Source organism: Gymnogyps californianus, chromosome Z, assembly GCF_018139145.2.
Source record: "Gymnogyps californianus isolate 813 chromosome Z, ASM1813914v2, whole genome shotgun sequence".
NCBI classification, from domain to species: Eukaryota; Metazoa; Chordata; class Aves; order Accipitriformes; family Cathartidae; genus Gymnogyps; species Gymnogyps californianus.
Genome location: NC_059500.1, coordinates 9,143,526 through 9,170,793, shown reverse-complemented (window position 1 = coordinate 9,170,793; position 27,268 = coordinate 9,143,526). Strand labels below are relative to the sequence as shown.

At 41.2% G+C, this 27,268-nt stretch overlaps 1 protein-coding gene across 1 annotated transcript in view; it reads right to left on the bottom strand.

Annotated features, from left to right (window-relative positions):
- The window catches only part of GRIN3A (glutamate ionotropic receptor NMDA type subunit 3A), a 73,530-nt gene that overhangs the window by 40,127 nt on the left and 6,135 nt on the right, over nucleotides 1–27,268 (bottom strand). The window contains exon 2 of the mRNA XM_050913469.1: nucleotides 3,338–3,942. Coding sequence (XP_050769426.1) covers nucleotides 3,338–3,942 — 605 coding nt within the window. The remainder of the gene's footprint in view (nucleotides 1–3,337; nucleotides 3,943–27,268) is intronic.

The following is a 27,268-nucleotide window of genomic DNA, read 5'->3' as shown; positions in this document are numbered from 1 at the left end:
GTGCAATTTCTTCCTTCTTTCTTCTTGCTGGGCTTATATGCTGAAGCCATCACTATGACACTAACAGTAAAACCACTGCATGTGTAGATGGGTCTGTACGTAAAATTTTGATAGAATTGTTTAAGTGTGGAAAATAGTGTTAACAGTTCACAAAATGCCAAAACTGAGGGAGACAAGTCCTCAGATGGAATAAGCTAGCAAAGTTCTGATGAATTTGGCCCCATGTTGCTCCTACAGCATGACTTGGATATCAGAATGCTGCAGACCAGGTGGTTTGGGAGTAGATGAAGCTATGGAATAATGCATTATTTTCTGCAGGTAGAATGAGAACAGTGGAATTTATGCACTGTGTTCTCTGACTTTCACTGTAGAAATAAGTGTGCCCACGAGGGTGGATCGAGCCCTCTGTACCTGTCCTGTGGTTGAATTGTGTTAGAAGCGGTTACCTGAGAGATTTAGTAGCATTTAAATGTATGACTTTGCTACCTTATCGAGTTAGTGGCTTACTTCTGCAGCTGATTTGCATGTTCTATATTTTTGGTAGTGACAGGACATTAATCAAAATAAATGAGGGGAACCATGTGGAAGATGATACATTTTAACAACACTTTGTTTTATACAGGAGTGGCTATGGCTTCTAATCATTTGCATACGCTGTATGCAGCACTAGTGAAACTCATGCCAGGGACTTCACATAAAAACAGATCCTCAAGTTTCACAGCTGAATGAATTTCCTTGATGCTATGTCAATATGTGTGAGCTGATGATCACACTGATAGGCTGTGATAGCTGTATCAAAGCTTTACTAGTGTCACTTCAGTTTGACCAATGAGTCCGAAGTGTGTCATTTGCTCATTTCAGCTTTGTTTTTCATGTGCTTTGTTGTAATTCATGTGCTCATTAGAGCTTTAGCAGTACTACCATAGTCCAGCAGTGATATCTTTATCGTACCTTTAAGAATGACTTAATTAAATTATTTCATTTTCTTTCAATCTTGATGGCTTGGTCATGCCACACATTTCTTGGGAAGTTTACTGGAGGCAAGAACTAGAATGGGCAAGCAAATAGCAGGCTGCTGAAATTACCCAAGAAGCAGAGTTAAAGCTGTAAGACTAGTTAAAGCTGTAAGACTAATTAAGCTGTAAGACAAGGTAAGGCTTTGAAATTTTAATGCCTTGTTCTGTCAACAAGGATGCTCCCATGAGCAGGCAGGAACAGATCAGGGAATCGATCTCATTGTAACAGGAATGAAGGATGGAGACTTACAACAGTATAACCTTCAGGGGTTTGTACATCTATATCCATATCCATATAGATAAAAGCATGTGGTGCCATGGACCAGATCTTGGTCTTGTTCACAATCATTATTCCGCTCCTGGGTGGCATTTAAATATCTGCACAGCCAATGTATAAGTGCAGTGTTGGCAATGAAAGCTCAGGTATCAGCTGTGCCAGCTTGTGGGACTGCTGTTTAACCACACGCTGCAGTTAAGGGAAGCAAAGGTCTATGCCTCTGTGCCTTCTCCATCCTTGCCCACCACAGCTCCAAGGCTACGTATCAAGACAGATGGGTTCATTCAGACAGAAAAATGCCCACATTAGTAAACACTCAATTAAGCACCAGATAAAAGTTTCATCTTTGGAGGCACACCACTTGCCTAAAAGCACTCGTGCAATGGACAAGGTTGGTCACAGTTAAGCCACTCATCGGTGCCTCACGCCTGAGAAATTACTGGTACCACTCAGAGTTAATAGCTATGCTGCTAATTCAAATACATCAGTACTGGCCATCAGGTATCTGTCTCACTTGCACACTACAAAAACAGCTGCAGTGATCAGGACAAGGGTTTATCTAACCTGTTATTCTGTCTTTAATAGGGTCCACAAGCAGACGCCCAGGGAAACAAAGGCTAAGCATATGATCCTTTTTTCTTTTCCACAATACCTTTACTGAGATTAAGGGACAAGAAATTTCATAGATGTGAAATTGCATATTGTCTCTCAAAATATAACAACAGTTACATCAGTCACTGTTCATGAGAGCTAACAGTTTTCTGTAGAAAGGAATGATGAAGAAATATTTTGCAGGAATACTTTTAAGAGTTTTAGTTTTGCTTTTTCTTTGTCCCTTCCTTAACCCTCAAAAAGTCTGTTCATAAAACTACTGTCCTCAAATACTTGTTACTTTAAGAAGCCTCTTGCTGAGTTTTACTTCTCAGGGACTTAGGTATGATCTAGTTAAAATACCCAGAATAATGAGACAAAATTAACATCACAAGTCAGTGGGGATATGGCAAGCCAGTGCAGTATTTATTCCCAAGCCTTGTTTCACTCTTTGGAAACAGGGGGGTTTTGGCCCCTAAGTTGTGGACGAGTGCTGACTAAGGAACCGTTAGGGTCTCAAATGGTTGTGTTTTGAGCAGTGCTGTTACCACATTATTGTGAAGACACATCTCAGATATCATTTCAAAAAAAGTTGCAAACATACAAAAAGCTTCAAGAACTTTTATCCTAACTCCAACCAACAAAATCTGTAGGCTGAAACCCAGGTGTAATAGGGGGAAAACATGCAACACTGGATGTAAACTAGCTGATGAATTCACATACTTAGCAAAGACCCTTTTCTTTGTTTTTAAAAAGAACCATGCAATTTTTCCTCTCATATGTTAGAAACCAGAATATTTCTAGATGTGAATCCCCAAGCAGTTTTGGGAATAACTTCAGTATAGTGACGTGCAGTGGTCTGCAGGAATAGTTTTAGCAGAAGCTGAAAGAGGAGCCTCCCACAGTAAGCAATAGAGTGCACTTTGTAGTTTTGAGTGCTCTCACCACCAGCAGTGGCCTCTGAGGTGGTCAAAGTGCATCTTTTTTGTTTCTTTTCCATGGCAGCATACTAGCAAGGGCTACACATCTGCTTTTATACTCTCTGATTGCTTTGGTAGCACAAATATTCTTACTGTGTTTTGTATTCTCTCAGGTATCTCAAAACCTCAGAGAATTTGACACTAGCCCTGACTTTTCCCTCTTACGTGTACAAACATAAATAGAAGATACTTTCAGAGCATAGTCTGTAACCTAGCCTATGTTTACTATGTGATCTCTACTTCTGTGGAACAGTGTCATCTTCTACAACTGGCTTAATCTCCCTCTGTGGCTAAGTTTGAGTTTCATTATTTGCCCAGAAGTAATGAAGCAGGAGGAAATACTGAAACAAATGTGTATATTATGGAGCAGCATGATAGCTAAGCCACTGAGAATGGTGGGGAGGGGGAGGAAAATTATTTTTCTTGTATACCACAAATATTAGCTACAAAAAAAAAAAAGGGGAAAAACTTACTTTGACAAATACTGCCCTGAACTGATATTCCTTTCATCTGTGTCCATGCAATTCATTGTACTTGGAATAAGAGCTAGTTCAGGTTGAATCATGGTGGCTGCTGCTACAGCTCTTGCTACCAGCTCCATTGCATCCTGTACATAATGCTCGAAGACTGACTGTGTTGTCTTGCCATGAGCGATGAGACCGAGCGGCAAACCTTCTGTCCTCAGTTCTTCCACGTTCTGTGAATCCCCAATAATCCAGTGAAGTTCTGGAGGCATCACACCGAACTGGGTGGTTATTTCAAAAATCCTCCGTGTTTTTTCCATGTCACATCCAAACATCACCATGGTAGACGTCGTGTCTTTGATGCTCTCCAGGTAAAACTGTAAGTAGTTCAGAAGGTCACTGGTTGAAGTGAGGTTTGCTGTGATGTTTATAATGGATCCCAAGTGGAACTTGGAGCTCTGTTGTGTGAGGAAGAGAAAATCTGTGATGTTCCACTCCTCCTGGCATAGCATCAGGCTGAAATTATACCAGCTGTTCATTGCAAGGATCGAGAAAGTGACGTCAGCATCAGAACTCAGTGAGTTTTCTAAACTCATCTGCAGGTGAAGGGGATTCTGTAGTTAAAAATATAAAAGACAACTGATCAGAAATATGCTGGACCCAAAGTTAATGAGTTTGCTTAATTTTTATTCACTCGTTCAGTTCAAAGTAATCACCTGTCAACCAAGAGAAATGTGTGAGAAACAGGGGAACTTACACCCACCCAGCTTAAATGGACTGTGATTCATGGGCTTCCTCGGCTAGCGTTTGAGTCAACCTCAGTAGTCACCAATGAGTCCGCTTCCAAGAATTTGTATTTCTTTCAACCCATTTGTACTTTTGGATTTCTCGGCATTCTCAATCAAAGCTTGCCCTGCTCTCCTAACAGGGGTGTGAGAAGGTATGCCCTTACTGTTCAGGTAAGGTGTTAACCCTGGTGTTAATGTTGAAATTCAATGGATGCTGACAAGTTCTTTGGTAAACAATAAGAAAAATAAAGATGACCCCTCAGTTCTTTTTATTCTCTCTTTTTTTTTGGTAGTTGGGGGCTTTGTTTACACAGACACATGGGTAACCTAATTAAATAGATCACAGTCTACAATCAATGCACATCATGTACTGCCAATAAAACATGAGAAGATTGATTCTTTGGTAAAGGACAAGCTACTGAATGCACAAGAGGCTAAGATACGCATACTGTGATTTCTGAGCTGAAAAATATTTGATAAATAAGCATTCCATACTCATTTTTTCCATGTCATTGGTAACAGAATTTAACCTGTTACGTTTCCCAAAGACCTTGGCTTTATCTTTTCCAGAAAAGGAGGAAGGATGTGAGCTAATTCATCTGTTCTCTTAAGGTAAATATTTCTTCCTTTCTTATTATTTGATGCATAAATACTTTTCCCTTACTCTTACTCCTCCCCCCCTGTGGTCCCAAAAATAAAGTTAAATTTTATCTACAGATTTAGTCAGGAAGAAAAAAATTAAAGAACCCAAGCAATCTCTGGCATTTTGCTATGAAATAATTCTCTGTTCTACCAAAATGTTTCTATCAGGCCTTCAGCTAGCACATTATATACTGTTCCAACTCTTGGTTTCAGCTCAGAACATGACTGTCTTCAGTGTAGCTTTGCTAAAAAAGTTATTTTACTTTACACTGGCATTTGATTCCAGCCATGAGATTGTTCAAAAAATGTGAATTATGATGCCTGTTTTAGTGCATCTTTTGGTTCGTGAGATCTTTGTTGTGACTTTGTCAACATTTGTCTGTATTCATGCCCCCTCAAATTGTATCTTATCCTACACAGGTACCTGAATTTTATCTATCCATTAAGTTACTAAACACTTAAGGTCTGTTTTTCATTCTCTTAAATTTTCAGTAGTTAACATGTATTATATATAAGAGAGATCAAACCTTTACTGTGTTTAAAGTTGGTATAAAATGCCGTCATTTTTATATTAATAGTATTTTACTGTTCATTATAGGGTCCAGTTTGTATGGATCTTAGAAATGTCATTCTGAATTTGGAATAATATATTAATCGCTCAATTTAGACTAGTTTTACTAAAATAAAACCCTGGGCTCTCCAATACAGATGTAAGGGGTGGAATGAGAAAAAAAACCTGAAGAGCTAAACACTATTTATAAGCAGCAAGCTTTCATTGTGTTAATTTGCAGCTACATGAACTCATCATCTGTTTTCCAGAGCAGATGATTTAAATTCAGAACTTGATGAAGAGAATACTGTAATTGAAGATGCTCTCAGTTATCTCTTGGTTTTGGTACCTGTGGCCTTTTTTTACACAGACACATGAATAAGCTAATTAAACAGATCACTGTCCACAATCGATGCACATCATGTACTGCCAATAAGACACAAGAGGATTGACTCTTTGATAAAGAACAAGTTACTGAACACACAAGAAGCTAAGCTGTACAGACTCTGTGAGTTCTATGCTGGAAAACATTGCCTACTAATTATAATACATGATTAGTTCAGAAAAAAAAAAGAATTGTGCATAATATCTGGGTTTGGAAAACTGATTTGAATAAATTAGTCTCTGCAAACTGAATCACAACAAACTTTTTTCCTGAGGTTATGAGAGGATGAGGTAAATTAACTTGTTTGTCTCTCACTGCAAATAGAAGGGAGTAGAAAGGATTTTCCTTGTGTCCTCTCTGTCCAAGATCAAGTAAATGTATGAACACTTTTTACACGGTGATCTGTCTCCCATCAGCAAAACTTTGCAAGCCTATTGGCTTAGTTGAGTGTTAGAGAAGAAATGAGTTATTCAGTATACATAGGACATTTTGCATATATAAATCATAGCACACAACCTGACCATACCTGTACAAGGAAAAGCAAATGTCTTCAGTATATTCAGAAGCATAATATCCCAAGCATAGTACTATAGCTATTATGGTATAGGTGCAGGTATAAAAAAAAAATCCACTGGATGCAGAAACGCACCATGCGCTGATGAGTGATAGAAGTTGGCAATAACACCTGTGTCCACACTGTTCAACAGAACAGCCCCAGGAAACAAACTTGAGCATTTGAGCTGCTTAGTGTGCCCCTGGTGTGGTTCTGGCGCATGCCAATTAGCTTTCTCATACCATGCACTGGCAGTTTGGGTCCTAGCACACTTTGGGGATCACTCCCAGCAGGCAGTATGGATAAGACTGCATGAGAACTGGCTCTCCATCTCACCCAGCAGGTTTAGATCTTTGAAGACCTCTATGTCCTTGTGCTAAACCCAGTGCATATGCACAGTTTCACATATGCAAGACTGCTGCTGCTTGCCTACAGCACAGTCCTTCCAGTATTAAAACACTTTGAACTGATAAAGGGACACAAAAGGTAAAAAATACACCTTAGGGTCACCGGGCATTACACTGGGCCCAGAGCAAACATAGCACCAAGCACACATAGTCCAGAGAAAGTGAAACTCTGCCTCAGGCCCAGAAAACTGGACATAATGTTACTCAGCAGTGCAGGTGAAGGCAGTTTCCATCTGACTTGGTATTCTCAGGACTCTCCTATAGCACTGCAGCTACGGGCTTAGTCCTCAGGAGCTCCAGCATTGGTCCCTGTCTTATGTGCAACATACTTGGATATGTCAGTGTGGTCCAACAGACTGTGCTCGTACTGAGACACTGCTCCTCACTGAATGCAGATGGATTTGGGATAACCTGGCTTAGACTGAGCCTGCGTTTAAAAGTGCTTCTTGGTGTGAAACCATCTGTGCTTCAGCTGTCACTTTCAAAAGCACACAGGTGCATCTACGTGAGCACTTACCACCACTGTGATTTATTAGTTGCTAAATTCCCTGTTAATGTGCTTGAAAGGTAAACACTCAGCCCTGAAAAAGCAGCAAACACAGTCTCTTTTCTTTATTAAGTGTATTGGGACTGCAAAGCTGTCTTCAGAATTTTTCTGATACAGTAATATACATAAAATTCAGTCACTAGGCATTTGTCTTCTGCTTAACTTTCAGCTAATTCTCAGCCCACCATACAAACACCCCTGTAGACATCTGGGAGGAACAGCAGTTAATGTTTGCTCTGTTCTGGGACTCAGGGAAGGGGACACCTGATGGGCAACATTGTTTCTCATCTCAACCAAGAACTCCTCTCTCTGGTCTCATCTAGTGAGTGGTTGGTTGACTTCACCGGTTTTATATGCAAAAGAAGATCCTTTTAGGAAGGGATGTGGAGATGTGTGGAGATGTTTGGATTTAATACCTTCTTAATTTTATTTTGAAAGGTTTATTTGGCATTTGTAGGATGCGGTTGAACATATAGGCTCTGAAAAAAATTACAAGGAAGTCACATGTCAGTATACAGCCTTTGATATTACAGTGTTCTTAATGCTTTTACATATTGTTATTGATTTGTCTTTCTTTAAAATAATTACTGCTTTTTAATGAGGAACTTCCAAAAATTGTTCATTCAGTCATTCAGTAACAATCACTGAGACAGCATAATTTCATAGCAAAGGCTTTTGACAACTTAAATGATAGTTTAGATGTGTATAACTTTGTACTTATCATGGAACAGAAGATTTGTGAGATAGTATCAGTGTATTGAACTGTGCCCATCCATCCTTATTAAAGTTCTTAGGCAAACTCCTTCAGTACTTCACTTTAGAAATTGGTAAAGTTTGGCTATTTGAGTTAAACTGTCAATTAAAGCTTATATGGAAATTCAATTGCTTTGTTTAAATTTGACTTTAAGCTGTCATTAAAGATGATATGACTTGCATCAGTTTTTCTTCAAATTACACAAACAGATAATTAAACCTCATTTGAATAATGTTAATTGTGATCTATTTTTAATAATGTGTTTGCATTTACATAGTGTCACTAGCAAAAACATTTTCTATGTCTACGAGAGCTTAATTTTTTATTGCACGTCATTAGCTCCTGTTTTATAAACCAGCCATGATCAACTGACTTCAGTGTTTACTTGGTAAAGAACAGGCCTAGAATCCTTAATTTCTGACTAATTGCCTTCGGATCAGATGATACCAACAGTCTTTCCACTGACTTTCAGTGGGCTTTGGACCAAGCCATTCATGGAATATTAAGCTTTACATGGTCTGATGTGTTTCACTCCCGTACATCAGCAGAGACTGTAACGACTTATTTGCTTTTCATATCCCAACCAGAGCAGTTTCACAGTTTCATTGCCTGAGACACCTGAGATAGATAGCAGGTTCATTTAACAACTGCAACATGATTTGCATTTCATGAATGCAATACTTTTCAAGTCTCCATTTCAGTAGTCTTTAGACCCATCCTTAGCCCTTGTAAATCTTGTGAGCACAAATGCCTGGAGCTGGACTGACTGACACCCTGAAGGATCTGGCCATTTATCTCTTCAACCAAACTTGTAATGCTAATTAAGCATGGTCACAGTGACATTTTATTTGACATTATGATAGCTTCATTAGCAGAGTTAAACATATATATGTGAATATGCTTTTGCTAACTGTGTAAGAGTAAATAATACACAGAAAATATTATTCCCCTCTGACTCTCGGGGGCAAAGGCCATGCTCAAATACATATTTATGATAAGAAACACAAAAGAGAAAACAGGCTATATAATTACATCAGAGAAAGCTCCACAGAAGGAAGAAAGCCTTCTGGCTTATAGTGCAACTGTGGGGACTCACAGCTTTACAAACAGAGCCAAATGGCAGCTGCGAGCAAGCTGATGCCGCAGCTTCAAAAACTGGGAAGCTCTTTCTTCCATGGTTGAAATTACAAAATTTAGGCTTAAAACCCAGTTCCCTAAAGGCTAGGGGGATCATCTATTGCCTTTTCCTTTCATGCCATGAAAAAAGGTGCTATGAAATGTTATTCTATTTTTTTTAATATCTGCCTTACTGCTGAAACTGCAATGCTTCAAGGAGGATTTTGTGTTGGCAGCTGACAGATCGTGAGAAGGACTTTGGATGGAGAGGTCCTGCCATCCTTCCCGACCAGCCGCTGAGCTGCCCACCATACCGCAGCCCAGTCGCCGCGCGGTCCGCCTGGCAGCAACAGAGGGAAGGTGTGCTCCAGCACGTCCACCTCCAGGCTGCAGTGAGAAACCTCCTCTGCCCGCAGGGGAGACTGTGGCCAAGAAGCCACGCACCCGCAGGTTCCCACAGCGGAGGATGACGCATCCAGGTTGTCTTCTCAAAATCCATTCTGCAGCTTCCACAGAGACACAAGCAGTGCGCAGGGCAGGCACGCATCCCTCCGCTCCCCTGTGAAGAGCACGGGGAGCTGGGCCTGGGTGTTGTGCTGCTCCCGGGCTCTCTCCTGATCCCAGTTAAACCCCTAGAGCCTTGTCATGGACATCAGTAAGCTTTAGATTTGGCTCCTAGGCCTTCATCCAGCAAAACACTTAACCATCTGTTTAAGCAGCAGCATCAGTATGATTAAAAATACCAGTAGTACGTTTCTTCTGCTATTTAGACTTTTGGTTCTCTGGGGAAGAAAATCCCAGACCTGCTTTGGCCCAAAGAGAGGAGGATGACTTCAGGAATTCCTCTTTTCCTTGTCTTGCGCATCAGGTCTCCACATACACACCTGTTTGACCAAGACTGTAATTTGAAACAGGGCAGGTCCCCGCACTAAAGGCTGTTTTTTGCAGATGGTTTAAAGGCTTCTGAGAGAGAAAAGCTAGTTTAGACTAGCCAGAGCTATTCTGATTCCTGCAGCAAAAGATGCTTGGCATCCATCCAGGCAACGCTTATATGCAGATCCTAAAAAGGCACTGACTGTTGATTTTAAAAACCACAAACCCACAAGAGTTAGATTAATTCAAGTCTTGACTTAGTTTGTCCTGAAAATTATTTCTCTCGTTAGACCAGACAGTCATGACCTGAGGTTGCTTAGCATCTCTAATGCCTACATACAAATACTCCAAACTAATCTGACTATGTACAGCTCTCTACAAGGTCAAAGAGGCAATATAAAATACGAACTTTCAGCTGTTCTTGGAAAGTAAGACCCATTATTCATCTTTATAGCCACTTATAAATTATCATAAGTAATACTACTTCAAAAACTTAAAAGTGTTCTTTGCTCCAGGAGGAAAAAAAAAAATCCAACATTTAAAGTTTGACAAAGAATATTTCATACAGATGCCAAGAGCCAAAATAGTTCTTCCTTCCCTAAAAATTATCATTATAGTTAAAAAAAGACAGATAGTTGCTAATACAAATAGATCAGGGAGCTACATTAATTCTCCATGACAGGCTTTCCTCCATCATTAAAATGGCAATGCAAAACTCTAGAGAACGACCTCTGCTCCGTGGTACATTTCAAATGGGAGAAAGAGATGGCCGGGTCCACATCTGTGACTTGCTCCCAAGTGTAACAGTATTGTAATCAATGTCTGCAACACCCTTGCAAATGTTTGGGTAAAAGATGCCACGAGATACTGAGTGTGAATACTAGCCACAATGGACAATTTTTTACTGCATGATATTATTTTCTAGAAGCTCAACACTGTTATGGAATCTGGTTGTCACAAGTAAGTGAGCACTTGTCAGCAAGAGCAAGGAGATCTTGGCTAGCTCTACCCCAGGCTTGCTTTCTAATGCCATTTCCCAGTAACAGATTTCCTTACGGCAGGCCTCATCTAGCCTGTCATATTTGTGAGCTCGATTTCTCATTTGGTGTTTGTGCTGCAGCTACCCCAAGTCTTCCCACACTTGTAAAGGATGCAAAATACAGTGATTGTTCCACAGAGGTGTATCTTTTGGGGATTCTTCTGAATGCTGCTATAAGCCTGAATGGTTGGAAAATAACATTTAGCAGAATTTAATTCTTCCCTTAAGGAGACATGGCATTCAACTCGAAGCTCTTCAGCAGACTGTCTAGGGGCGTTTGTGTGCTTTTCTTTTGAGAAGCACCTCACAAACACTGGTGCTTTTCACATCCTGGCCATCGGTCAGAAGGGCTCTGTTTTAAAGCGACTCCAAAGCAGGCAGCCTGAGTTTTCCCACGTGTGTTATTCAGGCAATGCACAGGGGAAGGGCTTTCTTCCCCCAGTTTTGGTTCATGAAGGCAGGCAGCAATTCAACTTTTGATAGCAGCAGAGCCAAAACCGTGGCAGCACCTGGGAGCAGACAGTGCATGCACTTAGGGCTTGCTGAGATCTGCCTCCTTGGTCCTGGCACTCCTAATGTCTGAGGTGCGATGCAGGAAGACCCTGTTGCTGTAAAGAAATTCTGGTAACACACCAGTGGTGCTGTTTTAACTTGAAGAATATGATTTAAGTAGCTACCAGACCACTCCGTGTGTGTGTCTGCTAATGGAAGAACTCTTCCTAGTCTTTTAGAGTGATTACTAACAACCCTAGATCAAGCATATAGGTGTGATCAGGCTGCAGTAATAAAATGATACTTGGATTATCAAGAAATCACAGTTCAAAGGCTGCTGAAAAAAAAAACAAACGGGGTTGTATCAAGGATCCCCAGAAGCACTATCACAAGATGACAGCAGAAGCCTTAACACTGCAAGCACAGGATGGCACCAGAAGTGCCAGGACTAAAAATCACAACTCACCGATGGTCAGCTACTGGTCGCTAGGAGATTGCAACCTTGGGAGCTGAGTAAAACCCGGTTTAGGGAAAGTAAAGAACAAGTATCCAGTATGTAATATGTACCAGATATCGCATACGTGGATATAAGGTGGAACTGCAAATGAATGAGGAATGGGCAAGTAAACACAGCAGACATGCAGACAGCATTAACAAACATATAAAAGTGACCAAAAGCAAACCCAGAGGAGGAAGAAACTCCCGCCATCAACATAATACTCATCCCTTTAGAGGTCTTGGGACACAGATGACTTGCCACTAACAACCCCCACCCCCTGGAAACACACACACACTTGCTCTGTCTCCCTAAAGAAGATTTGTTATGCCGACCTCGGGACCCAGAGGTGCACAGAAGGGTGAGCCCAACACCTGAGAAAAGAGATATGGGAACTGTGTGTATGACAATCTGAACCATATCATTACTGAGAATGAGCTGTAGTACTTGGATAATTTGTCTATAAGTGTTAGCATCATTGGGACCAATACTACTACTTTGATAGGACTGCTAGGACTTCAGTTAGACTAACAACAATAAATTCTTGGCTTCGCATATAGAAAGGGTTTCTAAAGCTCAGGTTAATTGCATGCGGTGTTTGCTCTGATGCCTCGCTCTTGAGGACTACCATTAACACAGTGCAAAAGCTGACAAAGAATTTGGCAACCAACGCTGTAATTACGATGCACACTGCCAAGCATTGCTCCGCACCGGGCTCCTTGGCATGTCACGCCTGCCAGGCTCCTCAGTGTAAAGGGCTCTTGCAACGGCATTCCCATCCTTGCCCTGTTACAGCAGCTTCTACCTTTCCATCAGCAAGATGGACATGTTGCAGTAGTATCACTAGAAAATGCTACTTTTTCACAAGTACAACAGGCTAGGGGTACACTTTCTGTATTACCTAGCCTTTTAGGCATGAGCAAAATTCTGGCCAAACAAAAAGAAATTTTCTGGAAGAAAATGTAGAGTAGAAGGAGAGGGAGTATGGAGAAGACTGCGTCATGTTATGTAGGTAAGAGAAGTTTGATCCCAGTTTACAAAAGCAGCTGTTGTCCTCTCTGATATGCACCCAGTGTACCCACGCAGCATTTAATCCAATTAGATTTTATTCACCATTAACATCTGCAGCAAGGAATAAAATCTAGAGCACCGTTTTCACTCACGAGTCCAATTCCAGCATGGCTTTAAAGTGTCTTCAATTCTTCCTGAGCATTTGCATTCCCCATAACCTCAGTAGCTGTGCCCCTGCGTCTCATTATTTTTACAAATGACTATGTGCCTACCAACAGGCTGTGCAACGCTATCTGGCGTTCGCAGCTCAGCAGAGTGAAACCAGGTCATTCGATCTTGTAGACAAATGGGGAAGGAGGTAGCAACTCAACAAAGACACCTTCCCCGTTCATCCTGAGCCAATGCTGTAAAACGACGTTCAGGATGTGGCGTGCAGGGCTGTCGTCCTGCAGGCAGCATCTCCAGACACAGGACAGCCCTGGCTGCTGTGGGACTCCCTGCACTCCTTGCAGGGCACTGGGTGCTGCTCCTCGAGGACAATGACCAGCAACCAAGTTAGCCTCTTCATCTCTACGGGTCCCTGCCTGTTGAAGAAATGCCCACGGGTTGTGCTGCATGAAGTTATGCATGGAGCAGTCACTGAAATGATAGCTGTATATGGCAATATACAGTGGGAGAAATTAATGCTGACCCATGTCCTGTTCCTCAGAAAGCCCGCCCGCACCAGCTCGTCATCGCATCCTCTTCTGCTGGGCCTTACTCCAGGCATGCTCCACAGGATTAATTTTACCTACAGGTGCATTTTGCTCTGCATTGATTTGTCGTATGAAAGAAAGCTGAGAATTAAGCTTGCAAAGACGGATCTCTTAGCTCTATTAAATGAGGCCAGGGTAGATTAAGTTAGTAGTTCATCTTTCTGAGGCTAGACATGTAAATCATGGCTCTAAGGTAAATTCTTGTGTATACTTGCTTGGCTTAAAATCAGGAACAGAATTTAAACATCTCCACTTGAGCTTTCTTATTTAATACACCAATGATTTAATTAGAAAGATGGCAAATTAGAAAGAAGAGTTATAATTGGATCTCGGGGCAGGGGGTGAGCAGGGGGAAAAAAAAATTAAAAATCAAACATCTGTTTTAAAAAAAAATACACTCTCCTTGTGGTGGGGCAGGGAGCTGACAGAGGGGACCGGCCACCGGGACATGCCATCCCAAGTGGCCATGAAATGCCACTCACTGCCTGCCCAAAGTCCACAATGCTGCCCCGCCGGCCAGGGCAGGAGGGTCTCATCCTCAACGAGCATCCTTGCCTCGCTGGGCACCTTTCACTAATTGTGCCAGGCTGTGAAGCTACTTTCCTCAGCAGGAGGCAGTTTTATTTGCATACGAAATAGTTCAAGGGTAAGTGCCGCTGAACACCAGCAGTTGCTGCAGAAGGAAAAAATAAATAAACTGGGAGGTGTGATGTTTGTTAGCTCCTCGGCTGCAGAAGACAAAAATCTGACTTTTGAAAATGCAGCAAAACCTAGTGGCTTATATTCACTGTAAATTTTTTAATCACTGCTCCCCATTTTTCCTTCCCAGTCCTGAATTAATACATTGTCATTAAAAAACAAACAAACCCCTAAAAGACAACTGTACAATTTAGAAGTTTTGTGGCAGCGTTTGCAAATTGCTTTTCTGGGCATGCAAAACACAAAATAAGGCATGATCCTGTAATCAGGAGGCGCCTACCCCCCGCCCCCAAAAGGCAGAAGCATTTGAGTTTCCAATAAAGCGTATAGCAACTACCCACAAAAGTGTGTGATTGCGCAGAGCCCGTTACCAAGGCACACAGGGAGAGGAGGAGGAGGAGGAGGAGGAAGGGGCCCTGCCTGGCTGTCGAATATAGAAACTGAGCGATCCGCTTTGAAATCCCCGCCTCGTCTTGTGCTCCCTTTGTGAGCAAACCTCTCTCTGTAAAATGGGGATAACCCCCTCTGCAGTGCCCTGGGGGGTACGGATCACCACTGCAGCAGGGCCAGGCTTCTCACTGCTTTGTGAAACGGCCCTCTGCTCATCTTAAGGCTTACAGCAAGATAAATATTTCACACCCTTTTACACAGGGAGGGATCAGAGGGGGAGGGGGGGGGCGGGAAAAGGTTAAGTCACATGTCTTGGAGACTATACCAAGATTTTGCCAGAAGCAGAATCTAGGGCTCAAATCTCCTATTCCTTCCTGTGCTAGACACAGCTGCCTCAATAGATAAAAGAATCTGGAAAGTGTTACAAACAGACATTTATTTTATGGGTTATTGTTAAATAACTTGGGCATTTGTACCATTACACTACTCACACTGCACTGGTCTGTCCTTCCAGACTAGTGTTACCCATCCCACTGATACTTGCCTTATCAGGACCCCATGTCTGCAAGCACTTGGATACTGTGATTTCCTCATTAGTTTTAAGTCGATAAGCACCTTAATAATTATCCATTGTATTCCAAAAAAGTGCTGCATAACAGAGTCATGAAACGAGACCTTACTGTAATAGGTACTTCACAGAGCAGAAAGTGGTTTACAGCAAGCAGTGTGATGAGGCTTGGGAGAATGTATCAAAAATCACCACCCATGCCTGTTTCATCCTTTGGTTTATAATGTGCAAGATCATCAGGGGAACATTTACAGCTCCTAGTTGTGACTCAATCTTCTACTCTCATCTAAATGCTTGACAGAAGATACATAATACCATCACCTCTCTACTATGCACAAATATTTGCACAGATAACTGCTACCGGGTTTTCTTTTACTCTGCACCTACCATGGACATTTAGACCAACAACGAAGTGATTGCATAGAGCTTGTAAATCACTATAAAATATGAATGATACTTATTAAAACCTCCTTTGTACTGAGTTTAGACTCAGTGGAGCAGTGGTAACTGATACTTCACAGGCTTTAAGCGATGTGGCCATCCATATGTACGTAGTATGTGATAGTGGGCACAGACTGAAGATAAGCATGTGACCCTGCACACTGGGAAAAACAGCATGCCATGCCTGATGGGACCATCTGGCTGTACTGAAGATTCATGTTGCCGTCTGACACCATCACTCGCTGGAAGATAGCACTAATCACAAGACACTGGCACTGGCCAAATAAATGTAATTCTCTTTTCCTTCGGCTCTGCCTGTGGCAAGTGCAGTCAGTCCCAGTATCACGCCGTCAGGAGAAGCTCATCAGCCCTCCCCTGCAGATCCCTTTCCTGCTGCAATTGCATAAAAGCATCATACGGACAAAACACTACTGGTGCCAATGGAGCCCGAAAACTGCCTGGGTGCAGCAGCTCTACCGTAAAGAGAGAGCTTTTTGCCTTACAGCCTTCCCTCCCTTTTTGTTGTGCTGCTGGTGCTCAGCGCGCAGCCCACGGGCAAGCTCTGCGGCAGAGGCCAGCACCGCGCTGCTGGTGAGGCTGGAGAGCTGCATAAACTGCACAGTTGAAAAAAAATTGGGAAATCCATACTGCACCAAAGAAATACAAGATCTTCCCTTGTTAATGAGAAACTCAACAGCATATGGACAAAAATAACTCAGCATACTGCTCTTACTAGCAAAACCTTTGGTGGTGGGGAAGTTTAATATACTTTTTACCCTTGTAGAAAAAACCAGTGAGGAGTAGCTGGACAAAATGTTGTGATGGAAATAAATACCAAATTTACTTAATTGTAAATAGTTCTTCATCCTACCTATTTATGCAAAAACTTATTTGCACTGCTACCTTACCTTTCTTGAGGGGGAAAGGGAAAAAACTGTTGTGGCAGGTTAATAGGGGTTGGCTTCGTTTATAAGAAAGTAATGAAAGTAACAGCCACAATTTAACAGGCTGGATGTTATTGATGGGAAGAATGTTTTGCAGCATGGAAATGAGGGGAAAGGCCTTTACAAATCTAGTTTTCTTTTCCATATTGGCTCTACCTTCTCTGCTGCAATTCCTTTAAATTTCCACTGTCTCCATATCTTATAAAATAATATATCTCCTCCTCAAAGTTATGTAGGGTTTGCGCAACTCCGTGACAGCTGAAAACCACTACACTCATTGCAAAGCACCAATTACCCACATACATTGGGTATTTATTTTTTAAGAGCTTTGTTCTTTAGGATCTGCTAGGGCTGCACATTTCTGTAAGCTGTGAGTCAAAAGGCCCTCAAATATGCCGAACCAAATGAATCCATAAACTCTTGTCTGTGCTTGAGCTTCCTACAGATACACGAGACGTTTTCTTCCTCACAGCTCAGCTCTTCCTGCCCTGGCCCATGTGATGACGTGTACGGATGCTACGCTCTCTCTAGGTCAGCTCTTTAACCCTGACATCAGCAGACGGCTGATGAGTGATTGCAGCTAACGAAGAGGCCCTCAGCTCCCGATAATGAACTCTATGAGCGTTTTGACAGAGACGCTCTGTCCGCAGCCAGACCAAGCTCTCTGCGGGTAGGCTGGGTGCAGCTGGGGCAAATAGCATCTTTATTTGTGTAGCTGCAAATCTGAAAGCATCAGATGTATTAATGGAACTGCCTGTGTACGACTGCCCTCCTCTGCACTTCGTGGCTTATAAACTTCAAGCACAGCAGCTGTAACTCGTTTTGAACGGCACCTCATTCATCAGAGCCACCATCCTTCCTACAGCCTTTGCCAGTCCAGCATTATAGACTAATATCACAGCTGAGTCTAACACTACCAGTGCTACGGACTAGAAGAAATAATGACATTTATGAATTTAACAAACAAGACAGAAGTTATGAATTTAATGATCCGGGAGCCAGTCTTGAGTTATGCAAAATACATTGAGTTAGGTATTCACAAAATTGCTTCAGCATAATTGTCAGCACGTGGATTGTTTGCAAACAGCTAGCACAAACTACTTAGTGTTAATCATTTGTTCCGTGACATAGTTAGTCATGCACTATTTCTGCTTCTTGAGTGGGTGATTGTATCCTCCTAAAGGAGAGGGTAAGAACCAGCGAAAATGAAGCACGCCCTGGGAGTTTAACATGGATAAGCGCTTGTGATAAAATACGAAAGCATCATGTCTCACTAATCTCAGCAAGATGTTTGCGTCTATCCATCTCCATGCAAATAATCCACGATGACTCTGCAGAGTCTGGCAAACCAAGCCCAGGCATGAGGATTTGACATCGACTATTTTTGGTGCCGTGATTCTTTTTAACTCTCTGAACAAGAGGAAGTGTTGCAGAGGAGTACCTAATTCCCCCAGACAACCTGAAAGGAAGGGATGACAGACCACACCACTCCTGTGAGTTTGGCAAGAACATACGATCACAGCTGCTGCCTCTCTCTGCAGGAAACAGTACTGCTTCAGGGAGAGAGAACCTATAATAAAAAAAAAAAATCACAAAAAATGTATATTCCCTGAAGAAATAGGAATGTATTCTTTTTTCTTTCCCCATTTCAGTTTTCTCTGTTTACATTATGCTAGCACTTGAATGCAAGTCTCGGTCAGTCTTCCAAAAGATAAATTATACTTCTACACATTTTAGTGACCTGGGATGGAACTAAGAAAGGTGAAAAACCGTAAGTTCTGAATTTTGTTCGAATACCGCTTCGGTATTTTGCATCAACACCGAGGCTGCACTGCCCCATCTGAGCAAGGGAACTGAAATATTCTGTAAAATTCCCTGCTTAAATCCCGTTACCAGGTACCACACAGAACACCACGATGTATTATTATATAAACTGGAGTGAAACAGCCAGCCAGCTGTGAGAATAAGAGAGAGAGACACACTCACAGAAAGCAGGATCTTCTGTGAAAGGTTTGCTTTTCTTTTCTGAAAGGTAAGCAACGTTTGGAGAACAATCTTGAAATGACTGAAGATTTTATACATGCTTGAGCATACTGACTGACACACATGCGGACTGTTAAACTCGGGGGGGACCAGGCAAAGAGGTGTGAATGCTGCTGGAACAACACCCTCTGAGCTCATGGTGAGGGCAAGGGAACTACCCCACGAGGAGGGCGGCGGCGGTCTCCTGGCCCACGTCGTGCGACTGGTAGCACCGCGCAGGTCAAATAAAGTCCTCTGCAAAAAAAACAGATTTCGTGCACAGCAGGGAACTTGCTCTCCGAGTTGGCTGTTTCTTCCTCTCACCGCTAATACCCTTAAAGAGGATGGACGCTGCAGCACCATGCAACAGCTCCAACAGTGACCACATTGTTGTTATGTTGGGCAGTGATCAAATGCGCACACAGACTCAGCACGTCGTTAACAGACAGGTAATGGGTTGCTGCTGATTTTGACAGCCTTGGACAACTTTTAACGTTCCAGAGGAAACTTCTGACAAAGCAAGGAAATTCAGCTGGACTCCTCCATGCCTGGACTGGTAGACCAGTAACTATTCCAGTACTCAGCCCAGTGTATTTTCCCATACGTTTTAAACTGTGTTGGAGAAGACTGAATTTCCCAACTGAGTCCCCTGTTCAATGATCAGACTGCATACTCATTTCTCCCCCCCTTACTGACAATAATAAGCCATTTTGCTGCTTATTATTCTCTAATAAGACTGTAATAACTTTGTATGACTCTCAGAAGACATGCATTTGCTCTCATAGTGCTGGCATAATACGGATCCACAAAAAGGCGAACTGTCTGAATTACTCTTGATCTTACTCAGTGAATGGCTTTCTATAGATTTTTAAGTGAAGGGAACTCTCTGGTGAAAATAAGGCAAAGTCAGGTAAAATTAAAGGTTAAAGTTGACAGCAGTCTTAAGTTCACTTATGAGTATAGTTTTAGTATCACAGCAAAAAGCCACAGATCCTGTTGGACTAGTTCTTCATCCTAAGCAAAGCCATACCACACTTAAATGAACAGGAAGTCTGACTATATTGGTTTGGTTTTTTTAATGACGGCAATTGCATCAGAAACAACACATAGATACTCACATGAATGAAATGATTCGCTTCAGCTGTTCTTGTTCTCCTCAACATTTGCTTTTCATGAACATTCCAGTAATCAAATTACACTAGGACAAATGCTCATAGAAAAAAAATAGAAAAACCAAACACTTGCAGTATTTGCAAGTTCCAGCTTCCATGTATATCTCCAATTCCTGTGTTTATCAGATTGGAAGAGGAAGAAAAAAATCATGCGGCTTAGCCAAACAATCAAAACTGTATCTCAAGCTGGTCGCTATTCAAAGCCAGTGAAGTAAAAGGAAGCACTTTCATACATTTTTTGGAAGGTTCTGGGATGCAGTTATTCCTAATACTTACATTGTTCGTGCTTGTTCCAGAAATTTCAGGTGGTTTTCAGGCAGAAAAAAATGTCTGTGATTATCAGATGTATTATTCACTGTGAATTCTCACTTCATTTTCCTCTTAAAGTACACTTCTGGGGAGGAATACAAGAGCAGTATGATCTGGGCAACAAGCTCCCATTCTCTGTCAAGCAAAGCATCTTTCTCATGTTAATCATGTGGTATGCTGCATCCCACCACAGGTCTCAATTTGCAATTTATTCTTTTGCTGTAAACCTGTAAGGGTTGAGAATACCCAAGGAGGACATCACAGCACAGCTAACTTTCACATAACTACATGTTACATATTTATATGCACTGTCAAAATGGTGGGAAGATACAAAATTGAGTTTCACTGGAATCTAGCAGGCTGAGCTATTTATAAATAAGTGTCTTATTTTTGGTGCTCTTCAGAGAATGTGATGAACAGTGAGTGATGAGCAATTTATGTTGCTGATCATTTGTATCACAATAGAGCCTTGCGGTCTTTTTCTGGAGTCAAGACTCTGTTAATTTAGGATCTGTATTATCCTACAGTGGAAGACAGGACCTCAGAACAAAGACCAACAGGCAAGATTAAGAAAGGGTGAAATGAAAATGCTACACTGAAAATGGAAGAGTAGGTAGAAAATGGTGTAGCTGAAAAAAATTTGAGGGTTCCTGGGGATTCTCAGCATCAATATTCAAAACAGACCGATCACCCATCTCTCTCTCTCTCAAAGGAAATTCTCAGTGTGAAGGAATCCATTCCTACAAGTATTCTGCACTGAAAGATTTTCTACATATACAATGAAAGACAATATTAAACAAAATATGGCATAATGAATGTGAAATAAATGCCGTTAGAAGGATTACATGTTCTAAAGAGATCTTAGGGGTATAACTGAATGAAAAAGCAGGTTTTAATTAACAAGTGTGTAAGTACCCTCTACTATGTAAATAATTCATGTGTATAAAAAGATGATCATAAGGGTGACTGAATAATCATCATTTTGGCTTCCCTGTGTTGACTGCTGATGCTAGATTCCTAATCAGAGGCCACAAGAGTATTGTTAATTGTACCAGCCTATCCAGCCTATTTCTATACTGATACATTGTGATATCAACTTTTAAAGAGGTGATTAATAGGTGGTTTTTTCCTCCCCCACATCTCTGAGGAACAAACAAACACTGATGCCATGTTTTATCATTTCCCCCCATTAGCTCTGCAGTAGACAATTTTATAGATGCCAGTGGGAGTTTGGCATGAGCTGCCCCTCTGTATGGTAGGAAGGTAGCTGGTAACAGCAGCAGATCGTTTGCCTGCCACACCAGGCAGTGCAATTGGTTTTGCAGAAACAGCAACGAAGCGGGGATGTGGGGATCATACAGCACCACACCACCTCCTTCTGCAGTCCTGGAGCAAGGTAACATCACTAGATGTTACTGGTGCAGGTTGCGTGCTTGCTGGATGACTGGGGAAAGACGGCAGAAGAGCAGAGCCTTCCTTCAAAGCGTTGCTTGATTTTATACTCTAGAAATAAGAATAAGCTCCTGGAAGCTCCGATTTGGCAAGTGCAACATGGTGCAACGACATCTGAAGTTTTCATGTCTCAAAGCTTAAGCCAAAAATAATCAATGCTTTTTGCTTTAACTATTTAGCTATGTTTGCCTCAAGGCTGTTACTGGGTATGTATTTCTCCCCTCAGAGCTCTATAGTTTATCACCTATCACATGCAATTTAAACAGATGAAACCCAGGCACATAACTCTTTCACCTTGTTGCCCTTCCAATGTAGGAGTAAAATCAATGCCATGGTATTAGCGTACTGAGAAAATGTAAATCACAGCTAAAACAGTTCCAGTACACTCTCAAAAGAGGGCAGCTATCAGCTCCAAGTAAAGGTTAGATCTATTTTTCCCACGTTCTGATGCTTACATTGAATACAGTACATTCTTAAAAACAACTGTTCTCCTACAGCGAGCTGTTTAACTGATATATATGAGTGAGCCTTACATGCTGAGAAAGTGATAAATAATTATGCTTTCACCTAAAATAGCACCGGAAAATTATCAAACTGTGAACTCGTAATACTGACTTCTCATCTGCTTTGCAAAAAAAAGTTCTTTTTAAGCCAGTTTAAGTGAGTACGCTATTAAGATGAGTGTAATGTAACTGCTTTATCAGTACCATCATTGAGAGTGCCTGGTGCATAATACAGCTGCTCATTCTGGGTATTAATTGCTATGTCTAATAGTTTGTTCCTTGCAACAAATGCAAAACTTCATTTTTAAAATCTCAGTTTATGTTTGAAGATCTATCTCGTCTTTTAACTCTGTCTTAAGTTAGAAGGCCTTGTAAAATTTCTTATGAACACCATGGGCAATCATTTCCTTCACAATCTTAAAAAAGCTGGAAGTGGAATAGCATGCCTTTAGGGAAATACTAAGAGTTTAAAATATGCCTGTGCAGCATATTCATAGATTTTTATAATGCATTTCAAATACTTTCCACATTGTAAAACAGGCTTTGGAAACTATCATCACAGATGAAAGCTGGTGAAGAAAAAGTAATAAAAATACTGTAGCAAGAAAAGGAAAAAATGGTGCCTGCTTCTGAATTCCCTAACATTTGATTTCTCCTATACAATAATTACCATCAAATGATCACAGTAATTTCCCCGTTTATTGTGCTTTACTGGCAGCTGAGGGTTCACGTCCACTCTTCTCCCCTCCTTCTCCACCTCCCCATCTGCTGCCTGCAGCCATGCAGATTCAGGTGACTGAAACATTTCAGATAAAAGTTAATTAGCCAGCATACTGCACACCAGATCTTTTCAAACCGGTGCCAAGTGGAAACCTTCCAGTTGGTTCCTGAGGGCTTTCCCAGCTCACCACTCCTGCAAGGGTGCAGTCCATTGCAAGGGAGACTCCATGCAGCAGGGTGCATCCCAGAAGTTCAGCATCATCTCTCGACTTGCTGATAATGCACTCATATACCTCGCAGAGACAGGGATGGCTGCTTAGCACAGCAGTGGTACACACATGCTCTCTGCTTATACCAACAGGGTATATATATGCCACAGGGATGCAAGATGCTTGTGAATAGTTGTATTGTACCACACTGTGGGGAAATGATACAGTGAGCTCAGGAATGAGTGGTGAACATCAAGCCTGAACAGAGATATGTTTTGAAACCCTGTGTACAGCCAAAACCAAGTCTCAAGGCCAGCTGCACATAAACATTTGGTTGCAATGCCCTGCAAAGGTGACATGTAACAATTACTGTGGTTTATTGTGGTTTGTGGTATGCCACGCTGTCAAGTCCCTTCTCAGTTCTTCATGTAGTTGTCCGTAATTACCAAGAGTAATGTTAGTAGCTTGATGTGACAGCTGTGAAGCACTTGGGGCCAGATTGTGAACTTCTCAGTCACACTGACAAGGAGTCCCTTGCACAAATGGCTTTGCTCGAGTGTGACTCCCTTAATAAATGAATCATCTATCATTGCTGCCTACTCAAGCTTATTTCTTTCTCCCAGTTCTGCTGTTACTTCCACCATCTGCACATCCTCTCCCCGTGGTGGTGAGAACCAATTTGGCTCATTGACAGGGTGTTTGGGAAAATGTAGAGACCTTCAGGGCCAGACCAGAAGTAAAGAACAGTCACTGATGTCCAAACCTGCAATCCTAAAGCCGCTGTGCCTAAACTTGCTCCCACTTATTAGGAAATCCCTTTTGGGTACCTGTTGGTATGATGCTGCGTGTATCCAAGTGACCTTGGTCTGTCTCCTGGTGCTCTGAAATGCTGACCAGAAGATGCCTGACCCCAGGTGCCAGAGCATCAGGCGGGGCTGTGTCCTGAGATGCCCAAGTGTGTCTCTCTTCCTGTAATTCTCAGCACCAAGGAGGAAAAAAGGCTTCCACTAATTAGACTTGCCCACACCAAAGCTTCACACCCTTTGCAAGAAGCCCCTCCAGCAGCAGCAATAAACCACTATCTATCTTTGATCTAATCTCTATTCCTTTCACTGCTTCCTCGATGTTGGCTTAGCAGTTCCCTGGGAGGTCTGCACTATTTTTTGGGGAAGCATTGCTCACTGGAAGTAACCGTCCTTAGCCAGGGATCAAGACAGCCCTGTTAATTCAACCCTGACTTGGGCAAGCTGTTTTGCTCTGTGCTTGGTGATCCCAGCTCTTTGTACAGTGCTTTCATGTAAAATTCAGTTCCCTTGTTCTTATGCTTCTGGAATCACAAAAAAGTAGAGAGACAGAGAAGGGCACCTCTTCTTTTTTTCCTCAATTCAGTTTCTTTTCTCCTTCTCTCTCCCTATGTCACTGACATTTATGTTTGTAGTTTCCTTGCTTCCTTTTCTTGTTTTCTTCCCTCTCTTTTCTCTGGCTCCTTTCAGCTATTCAGAATAAACTCTGCAATGCATAGCTATTGGTATTGCAGTGAGGTTTGGTGTACTCTCTTGTTCAATCAAACTGAAAAGATGATCCTTCCCCTCTTTAAAAGCCCTTCAGTAAGATCTACAGAAACATGGATTTATAGCCTGATTCCTCTTTGAAAGACAAATCTACATTTTTAAAAGAAACTGTGCTTTTTCCAGTTTTCTGCTAATTACAATAAATGCATAAATTCTAGCCATGCTATGCCTGGATTTCTTTCACATTAAAAAATTACATGGAAATCCACAGAGGAAAAGAATAGAACACATGAGATGGTAAAAATTTTATTTGATGCCTTAAAGCTGTAACTAAATCCAACATAGCCTGAAGTTCTAATACTGTGAGTTTTCAATATTTCATCAGTTTAAATAGTAAACAACTCATTAAATATACCCTAGATGAGAACATTTGTAAGTAGTCTCTGAATTTAATTGTGAGCATTGAATGGAATAACATATAGCATGACCAGATCCTTGGCTGTTTTCTAATTTCCATAGCTCTGCTTCCATTTTAGTGGAAAGATGGGGTGCTTTCTCTGACTTTTGTGAACAAATTCTTGGGGGAAGTTATACTGAACACCCCAACTTACATTTCTAGAGAGTGTTTTCTTTGTTAATAATCTATTTGGTACCATAACTTTTGTATTCATATAGTATCTGCTAGCAAATTGTCTTTAACTTTGTCTTTTTTGGCCAAATTTTAATTTTTACTTAGTGAATAAAGCTAAGTATTCTTTGGCATTTCTTCTGATAATGCACGTCATTCATTAAAGTAATAATCAACGATTTAACCCTGTCATAGTTTAATCACTCATTCTCAACAAGAGCTTGTGCAGTACATTATGAAAGACCTCTTCTAGGCTATGCAGTGAGGAAGACACTGTTTTGTGAATACCCAGAATAGCAAAAAACCACAAAAGAAAACATCATGTATGGCATTGGATTTGATGTTAACTCAGCTTTTTCTGCATCAGAGAAGCACCACAGGATGAGGAATGAGAAAATCTTGTTACTAGCCAGCTCAGATATTTTCTCCAGAATCTAGTATGAGTACAGCAAGGAAGGAGGCTAAGAAACAGATGCACATCAAACTACAAAGCAGGTATCTTTGCTTTTGAGTTTTCATATCAATTCAATATAAATATTTGTTTTCCATTTATGTAGGAAATGTCTCCTGGTATAGTATTTAACTACAAGAATCACCTTCCCACCACCCCCTTCCCAAATCTTAACTCTTCACCACCCTTTTCAAATGGAATTGATGTAACTGAAAATACAACAGAATTTATAAAGTTGACTAAGTGATTTGATAAAACTTGACAGAACTGGATGTACTTCAAGAACAAAATGATCATTGGCATAATTTTATCTAAGGATACCCAGAGTCAGATACCTTAAATAATTATAGACTCAGTGCACATTCTAAATCTGGGTAATAACCCCTTGCTGTATTTGAGATAGATTGCTCACTGTTGATGTGAAGCCACTCAAACAAATAATCTCTGGTGTATGTATTTCAAATAATGCTGCACTATCCAGTTTCAAAGTCTGTAGTACTTATATCCCCCTAACTTTGAAATAAGCAGACATTCAAGCTGTGGCATGTCCAGCATTTCCTTAAATAGTAATTGCCAGGAAAAGAAAAATGCATGGAAAATTATGGATGGTGAATAAAGCTGTGAATAGTGCTTGTGCAAACCAAGCCTCACAACTTATATTACAAATACTATTAAATAAGAACACCTTTATGCTATCTAAGCTAAGTGTTGAAGAAACTCAGGGGAGTTTAAGAAAGAAGCCTGCTGTAAGATTTCAGTGAGACTTGGGTGGTAAGGAATACTAAATAACTTTCTAGTATTACAAACAACTTCCAAGTCTTGAACTAATATGCCTGAAAACACTTCTTCACCTCAAAAATTTGCTCCTCCATAAGCAACAAAACACCTGGGAAAATAATACATTCTCATACCTTGAAGTGTTGTATACATTCACCATATACCATGCTAAAATACTCTAAGCTGCAAGATCCCTTAATTTCAAAAGCCCAGTGACAGGACAGTGAATTCAATGGGTTTCTGAGGGGCTTTCTTCTGAAGCAGAGGGGTTGGAGATAGCACTGAAAGGTGCTACTCGGAAAAGTTCACTCCAGCAGAGTTCTGGCTCCATCTGTCTCAACGGGATGTCAAAATTAAGGATCCAGATGAGAGAACTGAAAGTAAAAATATTCTCACCACTTTCCTGCATTCTGACAAAGGATCTTTTGCAGTCATGATGAACTGAATCCTCCTTAAACATTTTAACTGGAATAAACAGACTAGTTCTTTTTCTTCTTTTCATTGTCCCATGCTTCTGAGTATGCAAAGCTTGTTGATAGAGGAACTATCCTTACAGAAGTCCCCATGGGTAGGTAGGCTGCAATGTTCTGTTTTGCATGACTGGATGCCTTTAGTGGTGTTTTAAATAGTGTTTATTATGACTCTGAGAATTTAGGAGACAAGGATAACTTCTTGTATTATCAAGGGTGCAACACACAGAGAAAACAGACCCTGAGCATTAAACAAGGTGAAAAAC